Genomic DNA, 21,938 nt, shown 5'->3' on the forward strand with positions numbered 1-21,938 from the left:
GCCTGTGTGGTATCTAGTGTGCCCGTGAGTGGGGCAGGTTAGAAGAGCCTCCCTAGGAAGGCAGGCTGACCACAGGGTGGCACGGGCACTGAAGCCCTGGACAGGAAGGACTCTGGGGCAGCAGTGTGGTTTTGACCCTGTTTATTTCAGGGAAATCTGAGGTCATCATCCTGTTGTAGAAACTAATATAATGGTGACCCAGCATCATTAAGAAAAATTTAAAGTGTGCGTGTACTTTCTGCAGAAGGTAGAAGTTTGGTTGTCTGCTGCTGCAGGAGAGACTACCCTGGAACATAGCAGCTTACAATGAAGTTGACCACCTGTTGTCTCTCATGTGTTTCTTTTTATGTTGAGTGGGCTCCCAGGGGTGCCTTTCTTCTCAGTCTGGTATTGACTGGGGTTGCAGTCATCTGCAGACTTGATGCAGCATCTTCAACAGCCCATTAGCACAGTGGGAGTCTGTGCTGTCAGCCGCTGTGGCTTGGGCATCTCAGAGTCATAGACGATTGCAAAACGGAGTGTTCCAAGCGAGGGGTCCCTTGGAAGTGATTCAGCGTCACTGCATTCTTTTGGGCCTAGTGAGTCACAGGGCCAGCTCAGGTTCTAGGCGAGAGGAAATCACTGCACTGGAACAGTGTTAAGGGATGGTGGCCCATGTTAGTTCCGCTGTGTTAGTGCAGTGAGGCTGAAGTACAATGTGTAACCAAGGGCTGGGGGAGCCGCTGGTCTCTAGAAAGAGGTCTGTTCAGAACCTGTGCCTGTTCCTTGAAGGTTCAAAGGGTCCCTGCTTTATATGACTTTCTTATAATTACAGGATTATTATACTGAGGGAGTTTTAGAAATTAAAATAAACATTTGGTAAAAATAAAAATAATCATTTTTTTTAAGGCAAAACAGTTAAGAAATAGCAGCAAAATAATACCTAAGGCAATCATGGATTGTAATAGCAGTTTAATTTACATGTAGTATGAAAACCCTTTGAAGGGACTCTAATCAGAACAAAAATAAATAAATATAATGCTAAATTTCATCTTGTCTTGGCAGTCTAATGTTCTGGCTGTTGGATACCATCTTGAAGTCCATTTGTCCAGGGATGTGAAGCCACATGTTTCCTACAGCTGGTCTGTGTCTCACACCACAGGGGCAGCGAGATCTGAAGTGAAGCCATGTGTGGTGTTTGTGTCACACACCATTATAATTCCATTTTAATTGTGAAACAGTGGCTTTCAGAATGAATTTTTAAGAACTCTACCTGCATAGAGCTAAAAAGTCCTTCTCCTCCTTTGGTTCTTAGTTTCTCCCTCTCAACTTGCTCATGTGTAAGGTTATGAAAGTTCTACCTTGGGCTGGGGATGTGGCTCAAGTGGTAGCGCGCTCGCCTGGCATGCATGCGGCCCGGGTTCGATCCTCAGCACCACATACAAACAAACATGTTGTGTCCGCCAAAAACTAAAAAATAAATATTAAAAAAATTCTCTCTCTCTCTCTCTTTAAAAAAAAAAAAAGTTCTACCTTGTTCTTGCTCCCACCCAGATGCGCGCGCGCGCGCGCGTGTGTGTGTGTGTGTGTGTGTGTGTGTCCCCTAATCTGTCGATCTAAGCCACAAAGGCAAATGTTTCCTGAGTGACTATTCCCTGGAGCCCCACTTGGCTAATGGAGAGGGCTTTTCTCGCCTTTGGGGACCAGCTAGTCCTTTTAGCCCCTGGCTCTACTGCCTGAAGCAATAGCTAAGCCAGGTGGTTGTGAAGAGAGAAATTAAATGAAAGCATATCACGGACTGTATTTTACGATTTGTTCTTTTTTCTTTTTTCTTTTTTTTTAAGAGAGAGAGAGAGAGAGAATTTTTTAATGTTTATTTCTTAGTTTTCGGCGGACACAACATGTTTGTTTGTATGTGGTGCTGAGGATCGAACCCCGGCCGCACGCTCGCGTGCTACCGCTTGAGCCACATCCCCAGCCCTTGTTCTTTTTTTCTTGAGTTTTCTAAGTCTTTAATTTTTACCTGGTTAATGTGAGAAGGGACCCCTTTCGTCCCCCAACAATGCTGATTGGATTTTTTCCCTTTTTTAATCACAGTGAGTGTGTGGAGGAAGAAAGACCACTTGCCTGACAATGGGGGATAAGTTTCTGGTGCACCTTACCATTTCTTAGGTAATTTCTCTTCATTTAAATTAGAGGTTGCCCTCTGTTAGCTCTTGGATCTGACATGTTGAGCTGAAGATCCAAAAATCTCAAGAAATATGCAGGAAATTTCTGATTTAATTAAGCAAAAGACCTTATTAGTGAAGCTGGTATAACCACACATGAAAAGAAAGAAATACCTTCACTTCCCTCACTTTACTTTCCAAACTGGCACAAACAAAAGTAAAATGAAAAGCTTTTTTAACCTCCTTTCTTTAAACTAGAGGATTTTTGAATAATAAGAGACTTCTGGAAGCCCACATCAGGGGAACCCTCACCAGGCCTTCACAGCTCTCTTTTGTCATGGGATTAGGTCACCAGTGATTGATCAGCCGCACCCCCACCCCACAGCTTTCCATTGGCCGTGAGGGCAGGCAGAGAGGCCTGTGACAGCTCAGGCCGAGAGCACCAGGCCTGCTGGGGAGTCATTCTCCAAAATGGCCAGGGAGAAGTTGCAGCCCACTAACCTGTAAGAGCCAGCCAAAATTGTTCATGGTCCTTTAAGCAAGTGGCAGAAATGACAGACTATAGCAAGTTAGCTCAAAAAATCTTGCTTTTTGTTTGAATGCCTGTAGTTTCTAACTTCTCATTTGTATGCCTGATTTTGCATTCTTTTTCGTGTGTTTATTTTTCAGCATGGTTTATTGACAGTCATTTGACATGTGAAGAGTACTGAAGAGGCCAGCACAGTGGGTCCACAGCAAGAGGAACTGGTGCCGGCTTGAGGAGTTTCACTTGCCAGAAACCTGGGACTGCGTCTTAGGGACGGGGACGTCCCGGGGTGTTAGGAGGCTTTCAAACCCTTTTGCAATGGGTTACTGAGAGGAGAAGCTCGGTTGGGAGTGTCGGCTGCCTGAGCTCATTGGTGAACAAGATGGAAGAGGAAGAACTGGAGTGTCCAAACTCCACCTCGGAAAAGCGCTATTTTCCTGAATCCCTAGATTCCAGCGATGGGGATGAGGAAGGGGTCCTGGCCTGTGAGGACTTGGAACTGAACCCTTTTGATGGATTGCCATATTCATCGCGTTATTATAAACTTCTGAAAGAAAGAGAAGAGCTTCCAATATGGAAAGAAAAATACTCCTTTATGGAGAATCTGCTTCAAAATCAAATTGTGATCATTTCAGGAGATGCTAAATGTGGCAAGAGCTCTCAGGTGAGTAACCTCTACAAAAACAATTTGCTTTAGGTGTTGTGTGTAAGAGTGTGTGTGTGTGTCTGTGTGTGTGTGTGTTTAATTACATGTCACAGCATAGTGTTCTGCTATAATAACAATAATAGCTAAAACAAAAAAGCATCAGCAATTCAGATATCATAATTAAGTCAACTTATTTTATTTTACTAATGACAACTGAATAACAGTTAATACTTGTATGGAAATTGATTATGTTTAGTTAATCCCTGAATTATCTTTAGAATAACCCATTTAAATTATCTTATTTTGCATGTTATATTTTAAGGCATGGTAGGTGTTATTTGCCCACCAGGGGATTAACTGCTACATGTATGTGCCCAGGGTTCTGATAATCAAAATGTGTGGTTGTGCTGGTTGGTGAAGCTGGTTCAGGATAATCAATACACCAGAGTGGCATATTTTGGCTGGCATGTTCTGACCTCCTACAGTCATATTTTAGCCTGGTTTGTTCTCAGCCCAAAAACTAAAGAGTTAATGAATCTTTACTGACCAGGTTGCTACTGCTGTAATGGAACTTTGAGTTTTGATTTAAGTGAGAGCTATGCTTCACTCTTAAATTATAGATATTTATAATGAAAGAATTAGAATAGAACACAAAAATCATCTGAAAAAAATCTTTTAAAAACCTGTCATTTTAAAAAAATGTTTTTAGTTGTCCATGGATGTTTATTTTATTTATTTATTTATATGTAATGCTGAGACTCGAACCCAGTGCCTTATACATACTAGGCAAGAGATCTACCACTGAGCCACAACTCCAACCCAGCCCAAGTCATTTTTTAGATGACAAACTGTAGCTAAGAAGAATTTGATGATTGGCTGTCTCATGTCATGTGGCTTTCTGAATTGGGATGAAAAGAATACTCTCCACTCTACGGAATCACTTCCAAGTTGTTTGTGACTGCTGGCACCTACTTGTTTTTAAATGTAATTAGGAGAGGAGGTGGGATAATAAGTGTTTTTAATCTGGTTTATAACTGCCAATATCAAGAGTATATTATGTTATGTTCATGATAAATTATTGTTATAACGGTTGATTTCAGTTCACCACAAGAAGCTAATTGTCATGAAGGTTCATTTCCAAGTCTTCAGTAGAACTAAATGAATATAATTTTCCTGGTTATTGTGAACAAATGGCAAGTTTTAAATTTTTTAAATTTTATGTTGCAGTTAATTAAGACTTATAAAAAATAAATTCCCAATAGTACAGAGATTTTTCATATTTTATTCACTCAGATTCCCCAAGAATAATATTTTACTATATTTGATTTATTATTCTCTCCCTCCCCCTGCCCTGTTACACACACACACACACACACACACACATTTTTATGCTGAAAGTTTGAAGAACTGGTTGATCACACAATGCCCTGTGCCTCCAAATACTTCAGCAAGTACTAAAAAACAGAGCATAGTCACAATGTAATTATTCAAACAGGGAGTGTACTGCTGACCTCTCATTATTATCTAATTTCTAGTCATTCACATTTAATCAATTTTCTACCCATGGGGGAAAATTATAAATTTATTTTAAAAAATTGTTTTCTAGTTCAAAAATCCAATCCAAAATTGTGTTGTAATTTCCATATGATTTAATTTTTTTCCTTGAGTCTGTAACAACACCTCAGCATCTCCTTGTCCTTCATGACCTTGACTTTTGTGGAGAGAGATCTTATGTGGAACTTCCCCTGTTTGAATGATCTGGTATATCCCCAGGGTTGAATTCAGGTTCTGCCTTTGTGGCAGGAAGACCACAGAAGTGCCCCGTGACCCCTCTCAGAGCGTCCTATCAGAGGCCTAACATGTGGCTTCTTCCCAGCTGGGGGTGTTACATCTGATCATTGATGAGGTGGTGCCTGCCTGGTTTTTACTGTGGCGCTACTGTCCCCCTCCTTACTCAGGAGGTCTGTACTTGGAGGCCACTGTGACGCATGCTTCTCGGCGTTCACCTCCAGGTCTAGTGTGACTTGCTGAGGCTGACCTTTCCAAGACCGCACTGGTGGTAGCCAGATGATGATTTTTCTCATTTCAACATCCCTTCTACATTTATTGTTTAGAATTTATCAGCTTTCTCTTTTTGTCATTTATTTAATTATTTATGTCAGTGCAGACTCTTATATTTTTTATTCTATTGATTATAGTTCATTACAAGGCATTCCAAAATACATAACAATTTCTTCTCTTAAAGATCACAAATTCTGACAGAAAACCCAAATAGTATATGGGAAATTTTAAAAAACTGTAGATGCAGGTTAACAGTTCTCAAATTCTGAGTATTCTAAGACTAAACAAGTAATAAAAATATTGTAAACAATGAGAGCTACATTTCTCATGGAGAAGGGAGTTACAAAAAATATGGAAATTGGGAGGGCTATGGTGGGCCCTCCCAATTTATTTTTGTTACTCAAATTGTCCCTGATATGCCCAGTGGGAACATCAAAGTCACTTCTGTGTCCTTGACTTACCTGCATCTGTCTCTAATACTTCTTTGCTTCTGGCCCAGTGAGATGTGCCAGGCTCATCCAGGATATTCCCTGTGCCAGTCTAGGCAACAGCCCTTCTTCTCAAGAAGACTGGTTCCTTTTAGCAGCAAGCTGCATTTAGAAACCAGGACCTGGACCCTAGCTGTGCCCACTGCCATTGGTTTGTCATTTCTTCAAAGCCCTCTTGGTGGATAAAGCAAGGAAAAAGTTTCTCTCTCATGTCTGTCTGTCTGTCTATCTCAGTATGAGTTCCTAGTGGGGCCTCCCATACCAGTTCAGCACCACAGGGCCCATCATAGCCCTCTCAATTTCCATATTTTTTTGTAACTCCCTTCTCCATGAGAAACGTGGCTCTCATTGTTTACAATATTTTTATTACTTGTTTAGTCTTAGAATACTCAGAGCTTCAGAACTGTTAACCCACATCTACAGTTTTTTTTTTTAATTTCCCATATACTATTTGAGTTTTCTTTTAGAATTTGTGATCTTTAAGAGAAGAAATTGTTATGTATTTTGGAATGCATTAATACCTAGCCGTGATTTCTCCCGATATTTTTAGCTTCCCAATAACTTAAATAAATCATGCCTGTTTTCTCTTCAGTGGGAAGGCAGCGTGTATCTTCAGGTTCAGAGAAATAAAAATTGTACTTAAATGATGAGAAATGGGTCTGTTCATTGGTTGTTTTCTTAATTCTGGAAATAGATTGGTTACTTATTTATTTTTAGAGGTTCTAAGACTATTTCCTTATTCCTCACAGTTTTAAAACCTTTCAAAGAAAAGCCTGTCTCCAGAGCCAAGTCTTCCAAAGGTCCTAAAAATTCCATCACTGTTTGGTGCAGATGTTATGGAGGCTATTTTATGACTGCCCTAGGGGACAAGAGGACAGTGTCTCATCTGTTTGTAGAGCCTTTCCCTATTACGTTTTTTTGGGGCAGGCTTGTGAAAGAGCCTGAAAGAAAGTGAAACATTTTTAGAACTATCTATTTTGCTTGCTTCTTCTCTAACTTGTCCTGAAATTCCCCACAAATGGATGGGTCAGTGAAGTGAATAAGCATGAAATGTCTAACATCTAACTTCAACATACCTTATATATAATCAGAGATATGATAAATCATGGTATAATGGTATATTAAGAATTGTAATGCAAAAATAAATTAAAAAATAAAAGATCGAATTTCAGAAGCTGGATGGCATAGAACATCTCCATCCTACTGACTGGGCGAACTTTCCCATCATTTTCTGCTGGTAGATTGTACCTGTATTCACCCCAAATCAAGATGTGTGTAAATTACGATACCCAGGGATGTGTGACCTTTGATTCAGAAGGGCCCCACCACTCTGTAAAGAGTTCTGTTGGGCAGGACGAGCCACCTTAGGCACAGGCACTCTGCAAGGACCCTATTGAAGGGAGTCACACTTTGGGGAGTTGGTGGTCCTCAGAGTCTCGTTTATCTTGTGAATTCTGTGATTCTGGTACTGAAATATGAGTGAGTGGTTGGGACCTTGGCACTTTGCCACAGAACTGGGGGCCCTAGTGACACCAAGCAAAGAAAGCAGAAAAGGAGTCTGGCCTCATGGACAGACTAGTGATTTAAAAATAAGGCTTGGGCCCTTTGGGACTAGATGTGTTGAAAAGAACAGTAGTAGTATCCTGTCTCACAGAGACAGGTCTTTTCTCTCACTTTCTTTATTCTTACTTAACCATTTTGCCATAAGATGTGGTAAAGCAATCTCTAGCTGCGGATGGACAGGCAGAAGGTTCTATACCATTACAGCTCACATGGATATCCTCCTGCACACCTCAGTGATAAGACCATGCTTGCTGCTTGCTGCTGCTGCTATATTCTAGTTCCCGTCTGGAGCTGGCTGCAGATTCTTACAGGAAATCTGCAGCCAACCCAAGGACCTTGGATTCTATCTCCCCCAGGATCCAGTAATCCAGCCTCTGTGCATGCTGCTCAAAGTCAGGAATGGAGCACCTTTGCTTCACTTTCCGAATTTGTAAAAGTTGCAGTAACTGAAGATGATCAAGGCTATCCGTGGATTGGGTTTTAGTCACCCGGGGGTCTCCTGTTTCCTATTCTCACAGCAGCAGATCAGCCTAAGTCCTAGCCATTTTCCTCCAGGTAGGAGGTGCAAGGCTGGGATGCACATTTTGGTCTCTGCTTAACACTGATTGCCTGCCTTGCAGGCTTCAGGGTTGGGACATAGGCTTTGGGGCATAGCATAAGACACACCTCACTGCTCTGGCTTGAACATATTTGGCATATCATACAGTACAGGAAACTGCATCTATAAAATGAATTGAGAAATTATTAGGCAAGCTTAGAAAGAAAAATTTAAAGTATTGATTTCTAGTTGGGGAGAGTTTCTAGGCCCAACATATAATCTTGGGACTTGTTTATTGCCAAAGTTGCCAGCAAGTTGCTTTGTAGATAAATTATTTTTTTCATATGTTAAAGGAGCAATTTCCTATTTTTATCACCACATTGCATAACTTTTGCTAAATGTTCAGTGCCATTTAAGTCACAAAATCGCCCAGGATTCAATGTTTCTCTGAAGACAGCTAAAGCCAAATGATTTGTGAAAAGACACAGTTAGCTGTACTTCCTAGTTCCCATAAAGTCAACTTGGTGACTAACCTGTCCAGAGTAACACTTCCTGATGGGGAATGTCTTCGAGACCTCTATCTGGTAGGTAATTCAGTAGTGAGAAGAGGAAGGTATTCTGAGGGACAGTGGAAAAGCTGCCGAGTGGCTACTCAGAGGAGAATTGCAGGCAGGACAAGGAGCACAGACACCAGCAGTAGGCTTCCTGTTAATTATGGCACAGAATTCCAGGGTTCCTTAAAGAGCTATAGCCTCAGTGTCCCTCAAAAGTAGAAAATATCCAAATTTCCAGCATTTGCTGCATCATAACTTTTTTAGGCCAATATTTGGAATTTGCTGAGGAATCAAACTTCAGAATGCACCTTTGCTTTCCTAGAGTGATTCCAAGACATGACAACATGCAGGAATTCTAATAGAGAGGACAGCTAGCTCTGTCTCATTCCTTTATATTCAGAAATGACCCTTCAGTTTGTATTCCCATCTCTTACTGTTCCTACCCACAAACAGTTGTTGCCCAAAGCGGAGACGCATCTTATGTAGTGAGAACCCTAGTGGAGTGTGTGCTCTGAAATTAGTTGTAATTTCTATACAGCTAGGAACTTGGCCACTAAACGTGTGTGTTCAGCCTTGCCCTAGATATTATCTGACATATGGAAGGACTGTTCCCATTTTATTTTCTCAAGTAAATAAAATGAGGGGATTGGCCTACATGGCTTCCAGAGATTCCTTTTAGCTCTGAAATTCTAGGATTGCCATGCCTTTATGTCTAGCTCTGACCTCTCTCTCAGGCCTGCTTCTCAGTTGACCTCAGGCAGCTCCACCTAATGTCTCTCATTGTCACTTAGTCAGGGACCGTCATACTGACCATCTTCCTGACAGTCCCAAAGGCCATCTCTTTTCCTTCCTCTTTTCCTGTCAATAGAACTTAGTATTATTATCTTGCTTCACTCATTTATTTTACTTTCTAGTTAACAGTTGTTACTAATTTATGCCATTACTCTGGGGTTTTATATTAGAAACCATGGAATATTTATTTTTTCTTCCTATGCATAATTAGTTAATGGGTACTGCCTATTTCTCCTAGGTTCTATTCTCTTGTGCTTAGTCCTGAGCCCAGCGTTTCTCTGCCTTCTTTTCAATTATGATGTCTTTATCATCCATCCATCCAAATATTTATTTTCCATGTGTCAGGTCCTCTATTAAATATTGAGGACGGATATAAATCATACATGTTCAGTTTAAGGATCTTCCAGTCTAGCGGGAAGACAAAGGTTCAAAAAGTGATTTTAATGCAGTTTTTCACATGAGTGCTATCTGAAGTCACTTTAAAAACTAAGGATTTGATTAGGATATATATATATAATGATTTTATTTTATATGACTATATTTTATAATATGAAATATTATAAAAATATATATTTTATAGTTCTATATTACTGGGACAAATATTATATAATCATGTATATTATATATAAATATATGTATATTTATATACTTGTCCTATTTATATATATTTATATTTGTTAAGGAACGAGGGAAACAAAATGTTATGTGAATTCTCAGATTGATGATTGTGAAACAATTCTAGACTGTAGAATCATCAAATTTTAAAATATTTCTGGAAAGTATAAGTAAGTAATTTGTTCATTTATCATACATTTATTGAGCACTAGGATAGTTTGGTGACCAAAACAGACAGATCTCTGCTCTCAGAGTTCAGAGTCTAGTTGGGGAATTGGGGGGTGGCAGCTCTGCCATGGTTAGGAAATACACCGGGATCTGATGCCTGGGAATGACGAAGCCCATGGAGCGCATGCCTGAAGGACAGCTCTCATCCATTCAACACATTCCCCCCACAGACAAGGGAGCTGAAGCTTGGGAGACTTGTGGCTGATGTGGGTCAGGTCAGTGACAAGCCAGGCCTATGCTGGCTTTGGCCCCGTAGGTGCTTTGTGATTTCCTGGCTCTGCCTTGATTTCAGATTTCCTGAGCACATCATCTTAAACCTGCTTCTTTCATAGAACAAAATAGACAATGAGTAGATAGTTACTAGTAATTTCAACCCATTGACAAGGCTGCCCCCTGTCTTCAGATGGAGGGAGTGCATTCTTTCTTAATACAAGTGAGGGCCTGCCATACTCACTCATCTCGAAATTACTAATATTTCAAATTACAGTGAGGATTAAAATCTAAGAATTCCACGATAAGACTAATAAATAGGAGACCTCAGATCATTAAAAATTCTCCAACTTTCAGATGCTTTAGATCTAGTTAAAAATACTCTTGGAATGATTTTTTTTAATGCATTTAAGGCAGAATTTATTGATAGTATCTTAAGATTGTAGCTTACAAATAAATTCAGTACTTTTCTGCTATAACAATTCTTACACAAATTAACTTGATAAAAATCAATTGATTCATAACACATTTTAGTAGCAGATTTTTTTTTTTCTTCCTGTGGTGCTGGGGATTGGACCCAGGGCCTTGTGCATGCAAGGCAAGCACTCTACCAACTGAGCTATATCCCCAGCCCAAATACAACACATTTTAGATAAAAGTATTTTCTAAGCAGCTTTGCTTTCCAAATCTATGTGGGAAACCATTTGTATTTAGATACCAAATTACCAGAATATTTTAGTCTTCATACCAGAAGAATGTTTGGTCACCCAGTTTACTTAGTTATTTTTATGATCATTTAAATTTAAAAGTAAATGCTTTGAGTTGCTCATTTTCGTTTAAATGCTATTTAATATTTACACTCTTAAAACATAATAGCAGATGCCAGAAGCTATATTTTTGATGAGGCTTTCTTATCACCAGAAGAAAATAATAATCTGTAAATAGATTAGCCTTTCAGAAATAGCTTAGGTTAAGAATATTTTTTTTATTTTTCTCTTTATTTTTGTCTTTCTTTGAGAGTCAAACTTAAATAGTTTCAATTTCCCTACTAACTCTGGTGTATTCTTAATTCATGACAGTGCATACATAATACAGCTTGATCAGAGTTCCATTTAAGAAGATTCAGTACAGTCCTTTGGTGACTGGTGAAAGAAAAAGTCCCTTAGAAGTCGGATCCTACTACAACAGAGCTGTCCCTGCTGTGGTTGTCGTGTTTGTCATAGTGGGAGCTGACCCTGTGTCATTTTTCCCTGTTAAGGTTCCTCAGTGGTGTGCTGAATATTGCCTTTCCGTTCACTACCAGCATGGGGGCGTGGTGTGCACTCAGGTCCGTAAGCAGACTGCAGTCCAGCTCGCCCTGAGGGTAGCGGATGAGATGGATGTGAACATCGGGCATGAAGTTGGCTACGTGATCCCTTTTGAAAACTGCTGTACCAGTGAAACGATCCTGAGGTTAGTTCTGGAGGCTTCATCGGCTCCCTGATGACCCTTGGCCTGGGCTCTGTGATCCTGGAAGAGCATTATTCTTACTTCTGTGGGTTGAGCATCTGGGGTAATAATAACTGTGTCTCAGTGTCCAGCTATGTCCCCACCTTGGCACCATCAGAGATTCTGTGTCAAAACTTCTTCCATGGCTCCCCATAATCCTCAGGAAAAAGTTGCAGCTTGTTAGGTTGGTGCCCAAAGACCTACAAGCTCATACTTGTAGAGCTCTGCCTGCTCATACGCCCACATCATCACCCGTGTGCCAGCTGTGGGGGCCTCTACGCTTCTGTGCGTTTAACCTGTGCTTCCCTATGCAGAGAATCCAGGCCTCTTGTGGGCATGGCTGTTTCCTCCCAGTCACTCAAGACTCAATGGGAGAGTCACCCACACCAGGAGGCTTCCTGACCCTCTGCTGACAGGAATTTGAAACCCTCTGGGCTCCTGTATATCAGCCTCCACCACACCCTTTCCATCTGTGTTCTGCAACTTTCTTTTTCAGTGTCTTAAGGCTTCCCAGGAGCCTTCTCTGTGGCTACTATAAGTTGTGGTACCTCTTCTTTGTGTTTAGCTTCCGTGTGAGATTTCTTTTGAGAAAAGGCTTCCGAGAGCTTGATACAAAGAAGAAAAGAGAAAAGGAAATAGGAAGTAGGAAAATTAGAAAAGTCACTGTCCTGGACCAGTGCTTCTTGAGCAGTTTTATATCATAGCCCTCATAGACAGTGAGAGTATCTGTCCAGCACCTCAAGGAAATGGTGGGTGCTTCTTGCAGCCAGAGGTGACCACCTGTAGGCTCTAGCTGCCCGGGTGCTGCCTGCCTCTCCAGGAACTGAGGGGATCTGCATATACTGGGATCTGCACATCCATAACCCACTTATGGGGCATGCCAGCGGGCCATGACATGCCATTTAGGCAGCTATGCTTCAGAAGAACAGGACAAAGATGGCTTTCTGCACACTCATATCCCCAACATTCAATCTGCTTATCCCACAGAGGATGCTAGCAAATTTGCTAGAGGAAGGAAATAGAATTGTTCTGGCCTAGCTACTGCTGCAGACTTGAATGTGGCTCCGTGTCCGTTCAAAAAGCCCATGTGACTTGTTTCATTTGTACTAAGCTGCTTTCCTGCAAATGTCTGTCATCAGAAATAGAAGACTTTGATTCAGGCTAGGGTCAAGCTATGGGGAATCTTCACACCAAAAGCACTCTGACTTGAACTTGTTGAGAACACATTACCTTAGTGATATAGCCCTGCTGGCCCAAGTCATCAAGTTAGTATTTCTAATAATATTTATAAAGTTCCTATTATGTAAATGGTGCATGACTGACAAGAAATGGAAACCTTCTCTGCCTCTTGGGAACTCACAGACTAGTTGCACAGTTAGACAGGCATGACATACAATGCTGAAAGAGGGAAGGAGCCCTGGGGGTAGCTTCATTCTTCACCTTTTACAGGTTAAAGTAGCCTTTTTTTTTCTTTTTGTACTGGGGTTTGAACTCAGGGGCACTTGACCACTGAGCCATGCCCCCAGCCCTATTTTGTATTTTATTTAGAGATAGGGCCTCACTAAGTTGCATAGTGCCTCACTCTTGCTGAGGCTGGCTTTGAACTCGTGATCCTCCTGCCTCAGCCTCCCTGAGCCACTGAGGTTACAGGTGTGCGCCACCATGCCTGGCTAAAGTAGCCTTTTGAATTGTCATGATTTTAATTAAATGATGGTTCTAAAGGTTCTGAAGTAAGTGCTTGTGTTTTTATATCTTTAATGCCATTTAGACTTTGAAAATTCTTTGATCAGCAAACCCTTGGACATAGTCATTTTAAAAATAGAATAATGGTTTTATCTTAATATGAAATCAGGTGTGTATGTGTGTGTGTGTGTGTTATTTATTTTATTAGAAAGCTACAAAGATGAGGGGCTGGGGTTGTGGCTCAGTAGTAGAGTGCTTGCCTAGCACTTTCGAGGCCCTGGGTTCGATCCTCAGCACCACATAAAAATAAACAAAATAAAACTATTGTGTCCAACTAAAAAATAAATATTTTTTAAAAAAGAAAGCTACTAAGATGAATAACTGGAAATCTAATCATATTTGAGAGTAGGTCAAGACATTCCTACCATTTAAACATCTATCACATATTGGACTTGCTTTTGTGAGATTATTCAGGGTGCAAAACTCAAGCATTCAATTCTGACAGCCAAAGGAAGGTCCACAATTTACATTAAAGTGTCCCTTTCTTAATAGGGACAAGAGCTTTGGGTGAGTGGGGCTGCGGTGCAAGGCACTCTGATGACAGCCTGCTTCAGCCGCTGCAGGTCTGCTGGGGCTCTTGCTGGCTGCTGGCCGCTCATGTTTTTGTATTTTCGTATTACAGCTCTGCTGCTGGGACCTGGGGCTTTCTCTTCACCCTGACCTCCCCCAAGCAGAGTCAGGAGACGTCCTGCTTGCTGTTGCTGTGAATGGGGTGCAGTCTTGGGTAGGAGGCGAAAACAATACCTTATTTTCCTCCTGGAGCTCTGTGCTCTGGAGGAGGCAGCGTGACTCTATAATGAACCTGTCCTCTGTGCTTCAGTTTCCTCATCCCTAAAATCGGATGACTGATGCACTGCTCAGAGGGGTACTGTGAGGCCTGGGTGAGTCCATATAGGGGACCCACGCATAGTGTATGTAGGTGGTAGCCATTTTGTAATTATAATTAAATTTCTAATTAGATTTTTATAATTGGAGCCAGATTCATTTTCCTGGGGAGGTATGCTAGCCATAATTTTGAATAAGCTCAGATTGAATTGCTACTTAAGGCAAAGGATTTAAGGTTGATTGTTGATTAGAGGAGGCAGTATTCTTCATAACTCCTTGAAAACTAATCCATCAGGCACATAGTGGGCCTCAGGAAAGCCATCTTATGTCCTCTACTTTGTTTTTTTGTTTTTTGTTTTTTGGGTTTTTTGATGCTATATATAACAGTTTCATTCTTTAAGCTTTTTTTTCTGGCCTTTTTTGAAAAAAGAAGATATCTGAATATTATATACCCAAAGTAGTCTTCTTGTAAAAGTGACACATGGATTTTAAATACTGACCTTTTCAGTTTTGAAAACTGAAAGTTCTCAAATTTCCATTAAGATCAAACTCAACATATAAAATTTTAGAAAATATTAATGTTAATAAAACTTTTAAATATTTTATCATATTCTTAGCATTTTTAAGTCTTAGGGGGTTTTTGTTTGTTTGTTTGTTTGTTTGTTGCAGTGTTGGGGATTGAACCTAGGGGCACTCTACCTACCTAGAATTATAGGGGTGTACCACGTCACCCAGCAGTCTTAAGAATTTAAAATTTGTACTGCATTTCCTGAAACCTTGGCAGTGTATCTATATGTTTTTCATGGTTATCAGTAACAGCACTTTTTAAAGCACTGTACACATAAATGTAAGAAATATATCTTTGAAATATATCCATGTCAGAAAAAATTGAAGATTTGTGTAGTAAGTTTTAGGGTGAGCCTTTGTGATTCCTTTAGTTTGATATGATCATCTGGAAGCCAGGCCTTGCTTGCTGAGTTTTAAATAGGTCACCCTCTTCTCTTTTTCTAATTACACCTATGTGTATTTATGTAACACACATGCCTCCTGTCTGACGGCAGTGCTGAGATGGGTTTTGCTGAAAAAGGAACAGAGATTCAGTTTCTATCATTAAAGAAGTAGCATAGATTAAAATGATTTGTTTTAAGATGAACCAATAACAAGATGGCATTGTATCCTACTAATTAACCTTAGCAAAAGGGGACCTGAAGGCCAAACTTTCCATGCCTACATTTGTTCATCTGTATCTTGAATAAAATGCAATGTTGAAGAAGTCAAAAGATACTTTCTTCTTTAAGTTTGAGGAAAGGAATGATTGCAGTTTGTCACTGCTCGTTTGGTAAGACACGAGAATACGTATGAAAAGGAAGGCCGAGAGGAAATGCGTTGATCCCACAGAGCAACAGAGAAAAGCAGGAACTTTATCCCCAAGATGTAGAGGCCAGGGAGGCAATCTGTAATTTAACAGTGGCATCAGACATGATAGGTGTTCAGGTTGAGATCTTGACTCTGTGCCTGGCTTTGTGACAGGGTGTTTAGCCTTTCTGAATCTCAGGTCCTCATTCATAAAAATGAGATGGTAATAAATCTACCCTGAAGATTTATTCTGAAGGTTAAGTGAGAAACCGTCTGCCCTGGACTGGCAGCTTGCCTGATACACTAGGAGCTAAAACCGTGTTTCTGTTCTTCTCTTTCTTCCTTTAAAGTGGTCAATTGAGAGCTGTGCCAGGGTCCCCAAGACCCACTAGGTATGATGATTTGCCAGGAGGATTCAGAATATAGTTTACTCACACCTAAGATGTATTGCAATCAAGATATATTTAGTGAAAGGATACAAAGCAAGACCGGCACAGAAAATGGGGTATGGGCTGAAGTTAAGAGGAAACCAGCATGAGCTTCTAGGAGTCCTCTCCCAGGGGTCACACAGCATAGTGAGTTGTGACGATATGCAAAGTGATGTCCTCCTGGGAAACTCACTAGACTCAGTGCCCAGGGGTCTGAATGGAGGATGGTCACATAAGCACCCTCTGCCTAGTACAGTGCAAGCTTCCAGACCCCCCAGAGGAAAGCACCAGGGCAGCCTCAGTCTTGTTGCTTGTGTGGTTTAGGCGCAGTGGGCCAGTGCTGTCAGTTCTGGGAAGAAAGGGTGAAAACCCTCCCCAAATCTGAGTTTCCAAATGCTAGTGAGAAAAAGCCTTGCAATCAGTCCTTTCTGAGAATAGCAGTCTCAGAACCATTATGTACAAAGACAAACAATAGCAAATACCTTAAATGGCTAGAAAATGTGTAAAATTGCTTTCTTTAAGCAACACATAGGTAAATATATGTCAGAAAGATACTTGAGTGACAGATAGGTTATTTTTTATTATTTTTAAAAATAAAATCCCAAGAACTGCTGAAAAAATCCATTAAAATCATTAATGATTCCTGCTGTCTCCAGGCATTCTGGCCAATTTGCATGCTGTTCTCATATGAAGATTATCTTTAGAGACTTGTGTTTGTTTAGTATTGGAGTGAGAGCCCAAGCTTATTGACGACAACATATTAGGGACACACTCCCACCGTGCACCGCCAGTGATGGAGATCTCCCTGTGGGAGCTGGCTGCGAGCCTGGAAAGCGTATGCTGTTACGGAGAATTCTCCCACTGATGAAGGGGAAGGGACAATGCCTACCTGGTGAGGGTGTTTTGTGGTAATGTTTTTTTATTTATAAAGCTTTGGGTCCATGTTAAACACAGCTCTTGTTACTATTTATAATAAGCATTTAGGCAGAAGTCTTCAACCTGCGATCGTCCTTAGAGAACCCATGAATATATATATATACAAACTGGGTGTAAATTTTCTTGATGTCTATTTTCCCATGTTGGAGGCCTGTAGATTCTACCACCTCAACAGTATCCTGGTCCCAGTGAAGATGTAGAGCCACTGATTTAAAGAAAAGGATACAAGGGAAAGTTCTCTGCATGACTTTCTTCAGAATATTCTAACTGTAATGTGCCTTCTTTACAGGTACTGTACTGATGACATGCTGCAAAGAGAAATGATGTCCAGTCCTTTCTTGGGTAGCTATGGGGTCGTCATTCTGGATGATGTCCATGAAAGCAGCATTGCCACCGACGTGTTACTCGGACTTCTCAAGGATGTCTTGCTAGCAAGACCAGAGCTGAAGCTCATAATTAACTGCTCCCCTCTCCTGGTCAGCAAACTCAGCTCTTACTATGGAAACGTGCCTCTCATAGAGGTGAAAAATAAGCACCCTGTGGAAGTTGTGTACCTTAGTGGGGCTCAAAAGGATTCTTTCCAGTCTATTTTACGCCTTATCTTTGAAATTCACCACTCGGGTGAGGAGGGCGACATTGTAGTCTTTCTGACCTGTGAGCAAGTAAGTAAGTGCTACTTTGACCCAGCAGTGTGTAATGAGGAATTTCATTTGGGAAGCTTTTAATAACTAACACACGGTTTCCATCTGCCGGGTAACTGTTTAAACATTGAGCTCCATCACACCTCATTCTTTGACACTTCCAAAGCCTTGGCAAGGGTAAATAAAATCTGCGCTGAGAGGGGAACAGGGAAGTGTTGCTGAAGTCACATGCTGTTCTGCAAACAGAAAGCGAGGCTGCGAGGTGCCTGTGGAAGTGATCTCCAGGCCAGCTCCCTGGCCAGGGCTGCCCGGCCCAGGCCTGCTGGCTTCCTCGTTGTCTATGCAGTAGACACACAGGGACTCTCAACTGCTCCCTGGTGCCCAGGCACATTTGTGGAGATCACAAATCTCACCTAAGCTCTTGGGATGGAGTTCAGCAGCAACAAAGTTCCCATAAATGTTCCTGTGACAGTGGGGTGCGAGACAGAAATGGTGGATTGTGCTCCCCAGAAGGCCATCTCCCTAGAATGAGCCTCCTTTACTTAAAGATGGAGGAAAAACCTTAACTTGGATTTCTTGCAAACTTCTCTTCAAAAGAATGCTTGGAAATGTACAGTTGAGCCTCTTTTCCATTTTTGGTAGCTTTTCTACAGCGAGTTGCCATTGGGGTTACTTCATTTTTTTATTGAAGCTACACTGACTCTTCGTTGATTCATGGGCAGAATCTAAAAGCCCCCAGATCACCAGAATCCCACCTCTTCTTAGAGACTGATTGCCTGGTCCTCTTCCCTTCAAATCTGTTCACTTAGAGAGTAAAAGTACTAGTTCTTAGACCATGACCCGAACAGATAGTGATTCTAGTGATTTAACAGAAACCGAGGAGGAAACTGTTCCCTGCAGGCTGTGTCACCTGCTGAAGAGAGGAGCATCTGCTCCTCTGTCAGAGCCTCTGCCTGCACATTCCTGTACTGCCAGGAAGAGCCCAGGAGAGTCCCTGCCTCTCAGAGCAGGAGGAACACTGGTCCTCCTAGCTTTGGGAACTTTAGACAGTTTTCTTACAACTTAAATGTTACCTGTTTCCTTAAAGAAAGTCACTTAGAATCTTAAATGTGTATGTTCTACAGTGTATTTATCAATTTTTTGTACAAAGATGATAAACATTCTCTTGAATAGTAATCCACCTACGAGAGTGATTTATTCTATTGTCATGTCCTAACCTTGCATGATTTAGGATATTCAAAAAAGTCCTCAGGAACATAATAAAATGACTAAGGAGGCAGAGAATCTGTGAAAACAGAGGTCCCCAGTGTCACTGAGTGAACCTAAGGAAGGGAAAAATGGCAACATAAGAAATCTAAAGCATATAGAATTGCCAGGTGAAAAAGCAGACCTGCATTTCTGCAAAAGGAGAAAGTGTAATTAAGCCTGGTGGGATGAACGGTTATCTTGTCTTTCAAGTACGTAAACAAAAATTTCAAAATGAACTTTTGAAAAATAAAAGCTTGTAACAGAATTGGAATGGTGGTCTTAAAGCATTTGATCCTTGTAAGTAACGTAAGCTATAAACTAACGGCAGCAGTGACTGTTGACCTGCTGGACTTTAGAAGGTAAACTTCACTGAGGCAGGTTGTGGAAACCGAGTCCACAGGATGCCAGACTGCCAGGGTATTTCTGTCAGGAAAACCTCAGTCTCACAATCTGAAGATCTTGAAAATTATATGCTAGGATAGCTGCCGGGTTTCTATTCTCGAGACTAAAAGGCTCAGGGGTCACTCCAGTTGAACTGGGCTAACTGGAGTGACTCCAAAGAAAAAAGTATTTGTGTCTCTAGTCGCTATGACGGCTCCTCTGACCTTAAGGGTCCAGAACGAGAGCGAGAGCACGCGCTGACTCCTTTTATTGAGAAGGGATTCAAATGAGGCAAGGGGTCAGGTTTCAGGGGGCTGAGTCTAACTTCATGATGTCCACTGTCAGCAGGTTGACGGACACCTGGGTAGGCCACACCCAAGGGCACAGTAAGAGAAGGACACACACACAAGGCACTGCCATGGAAGATTCTATCCTAAACAGGGCAAGGGGTTATATTACAAAGGAACAGGTGAGCGTAGCTCCACCCTTGGGGCTGTAGCAAGACACACCCATGCACGAGACCCAGACCCTCCAGCCTCGAACCCAAGAAGGGTGGGGAAAGCTCTGCCACATTTCTGCGACTGAGCGCGCCTCAGCACCCAGCCGGGGAGTGTAACTCAGTCACGTGTAAGGTTGGTCTCCCACAGATAGCTAGCTGCAGGGGGATTTTGTAGTTCTGGCCTCTGAGAGTAAGATCCCTGAAGACGCTGGAGACCCTCTGGTCCATAGGCAGTAGCTGCCGCAGTTCTGCTGACTCCTGCAGACCTTCCCTGGAAGCTGGCTCTTCCTGGTGATTCAGCCCCACAGTCCACCCAACAGGTGCAACACAGTGTGGTTATGGGCTTCTCTTTTACCCCTCTTATTCCATCACTGTTAAGATATTCCTCTTTGATGGTCTTGGAAAGGTTTGTCTTGCTTGGAAATCCCTGTTCACAGCTGTGGATCATTATTTCCCTGTGCTATTTGAAGCTTTCTTGGTTCTTATATAAAGCTTTAAAACCTTCCATAGTGCTTAAGTAGCATATGAGAACAAACCCAGGCAGTTTAGTGGAATAGTGCTCGCTGTGATTTTTTATTGAAAAAGTACATTTCAAATTGCAGAAACATTTTGGTTTCATTGAGTCAGTAATGCATTCACATTAGGTATGTGATATTTTTCTCATAGTTCTTGCTTAGTGTCACATCTGCTGTGAATTAATCCCCATAATTCACCTGCTGCCCAGGGTCTCGGCACCTGAGACTTACAGCCCTGAATGTTTACAGGGTATTGTTCTTATCACTTAGCTATCGTTTAGCCTGAAAACAAAAACTCAAACAAGTAGAAAATGTATGGTGAGATTTATGGTGGTATCTAGCCCCAGAGTACCCTGCAATGACAAACTGTCAGAGAAGCTGTTGGCAGGTTGGCATTTTCTGGTTCTATGCAGTTGAGGGTCTCCTCTCGTTTTGGAGGCTGGACATCTACTGAATATTGTCCTTCAGTAGATGTTGCCATTTTGCATAGCTATACAGGTAACTTCCTATATATACAAAGTCTCTGGATACTCGGAGTAAGAAGATTCAAGGAAATGATTGAACAAAAGATATTAGGCACCAGGTGTGTTTTAAGCATTTTTAAATTTCCGAAGCTTATGGCCACAAAGCTCTCTATCATCTGTGCTTGAAGACTCTAAATTTTGTGTGTGTTTTTATTTTTATTTTGGTACCAGGGGTTGAACCCAGGGGCACTTAGCCTCTGAGCCACATCCCCAGCCATCTTTATTTTTTATTTTGAGACAGGGTCTTATTAAATTGCCTAGGGCCTACCAGGCCTCTGGGATTAAAGGTGTGCACCACCATGCCCAGCAAGTCTAACTTTTATTTATATATATATATATATATATATATATATATATATGGGGTTTTTTTTAGAAATATTTTGTTTCTAGTTGTAATTGGACACAATACTTCTATTTTATTTTATTTTTATGTGGTGCTGAGGATAAAACCCAGTGCCCCACATGTGCTAGGCGAGTACTCTACCACTGAGCCACAACCCCAGCCCCTATGTAATATATATTTAGATCTCATTCTGCTTTTTCCTACTAAGGGTTTATCCCCCATCCCACTTTGGAACAAAATTCAACATTTGAACCTATCCCCAACTAAAAAGTTTGACAACTAAAAGCAAATTAAAAATTAGTTATTAAAATTATTCTTTCAACAGTATTCTAAGTATAAGAGTAAATATTTTAGAGTACCTGGAATCGAGCCTCCTTTCCCATCCCCAGGTTAGCTGCAGAGGGTGTTAACCTGTGCCATTTGGGAGGAGTGGTGGGTCTCTGGGCAGGCCAGCCCCAGCAAGGTCCAGGAGCTCAGGGCTCAGTTGTTTTCCTTTTAATTTCTAGGCTGTCCTCACAACATATGTGAGATAAAAGGAAGTGATTAGAATTGTAAAAGTGGAAAAATAGTTTGTTCTTACTATTCCATTTGGCAAGTTTTCATTTATTTATGATCAACAGTCATGCTGTTTGTTCAGTTAAAA

At 41.3% G+C, this 21,938-nt stretch overlaps 1 protein-coding gene across 2 annotated transcripts in view; it reads left to right on the top strand.

Moving 5' to 3' along the window:
- Nucleotides 1-21,938, top strand: part of Dhx32 (DEAH-box helicase 32 (putative)) — a 53,469-nt gene that overhangs the window by 11,549 nt on the left and 19,982 nt on the right. The window contains exons 2-5 of one of the 2 annotated variants that reach the window (XM_071610823.1): nt 2,077-2,151; nt 2,817-3,337; nt 11,627-11,820; nt 17,434-17,806. In XM_071610823.1, the coding sequence (XP_071466924.1) occupies nt 3,056-3,337; nt 11,627-11,820; nt 17,434-17,806 (849 nt within the window). In that variant the 5' untranslated portion in view covers nt 2,077-2,151; nt 2,817-3,055. The remainder of the gene's footprint in view (nt 1-2,076; nt 2,152-2,816; nt 3,338-11,626; nt 11,821-17,433; nt 17,807-21,938) is intronic. The other variant, XM_071610824.1, reaches the window with a different exon arrangement.

This window comes from Marmota flaviventris, chromosome 4, assembly GCF_047511675.1.
Source record: "Marmota flaviventris isolate mMarFla1 chromosome 4, mMarFla1.hap1, whole genome shotgun sequence".
Lineage (NCBI taxonomy): Eukaryota > Metazoa > Chordata > Mammalia > Rodentia > Sciuridae > Marmota > Marmota flaviventris.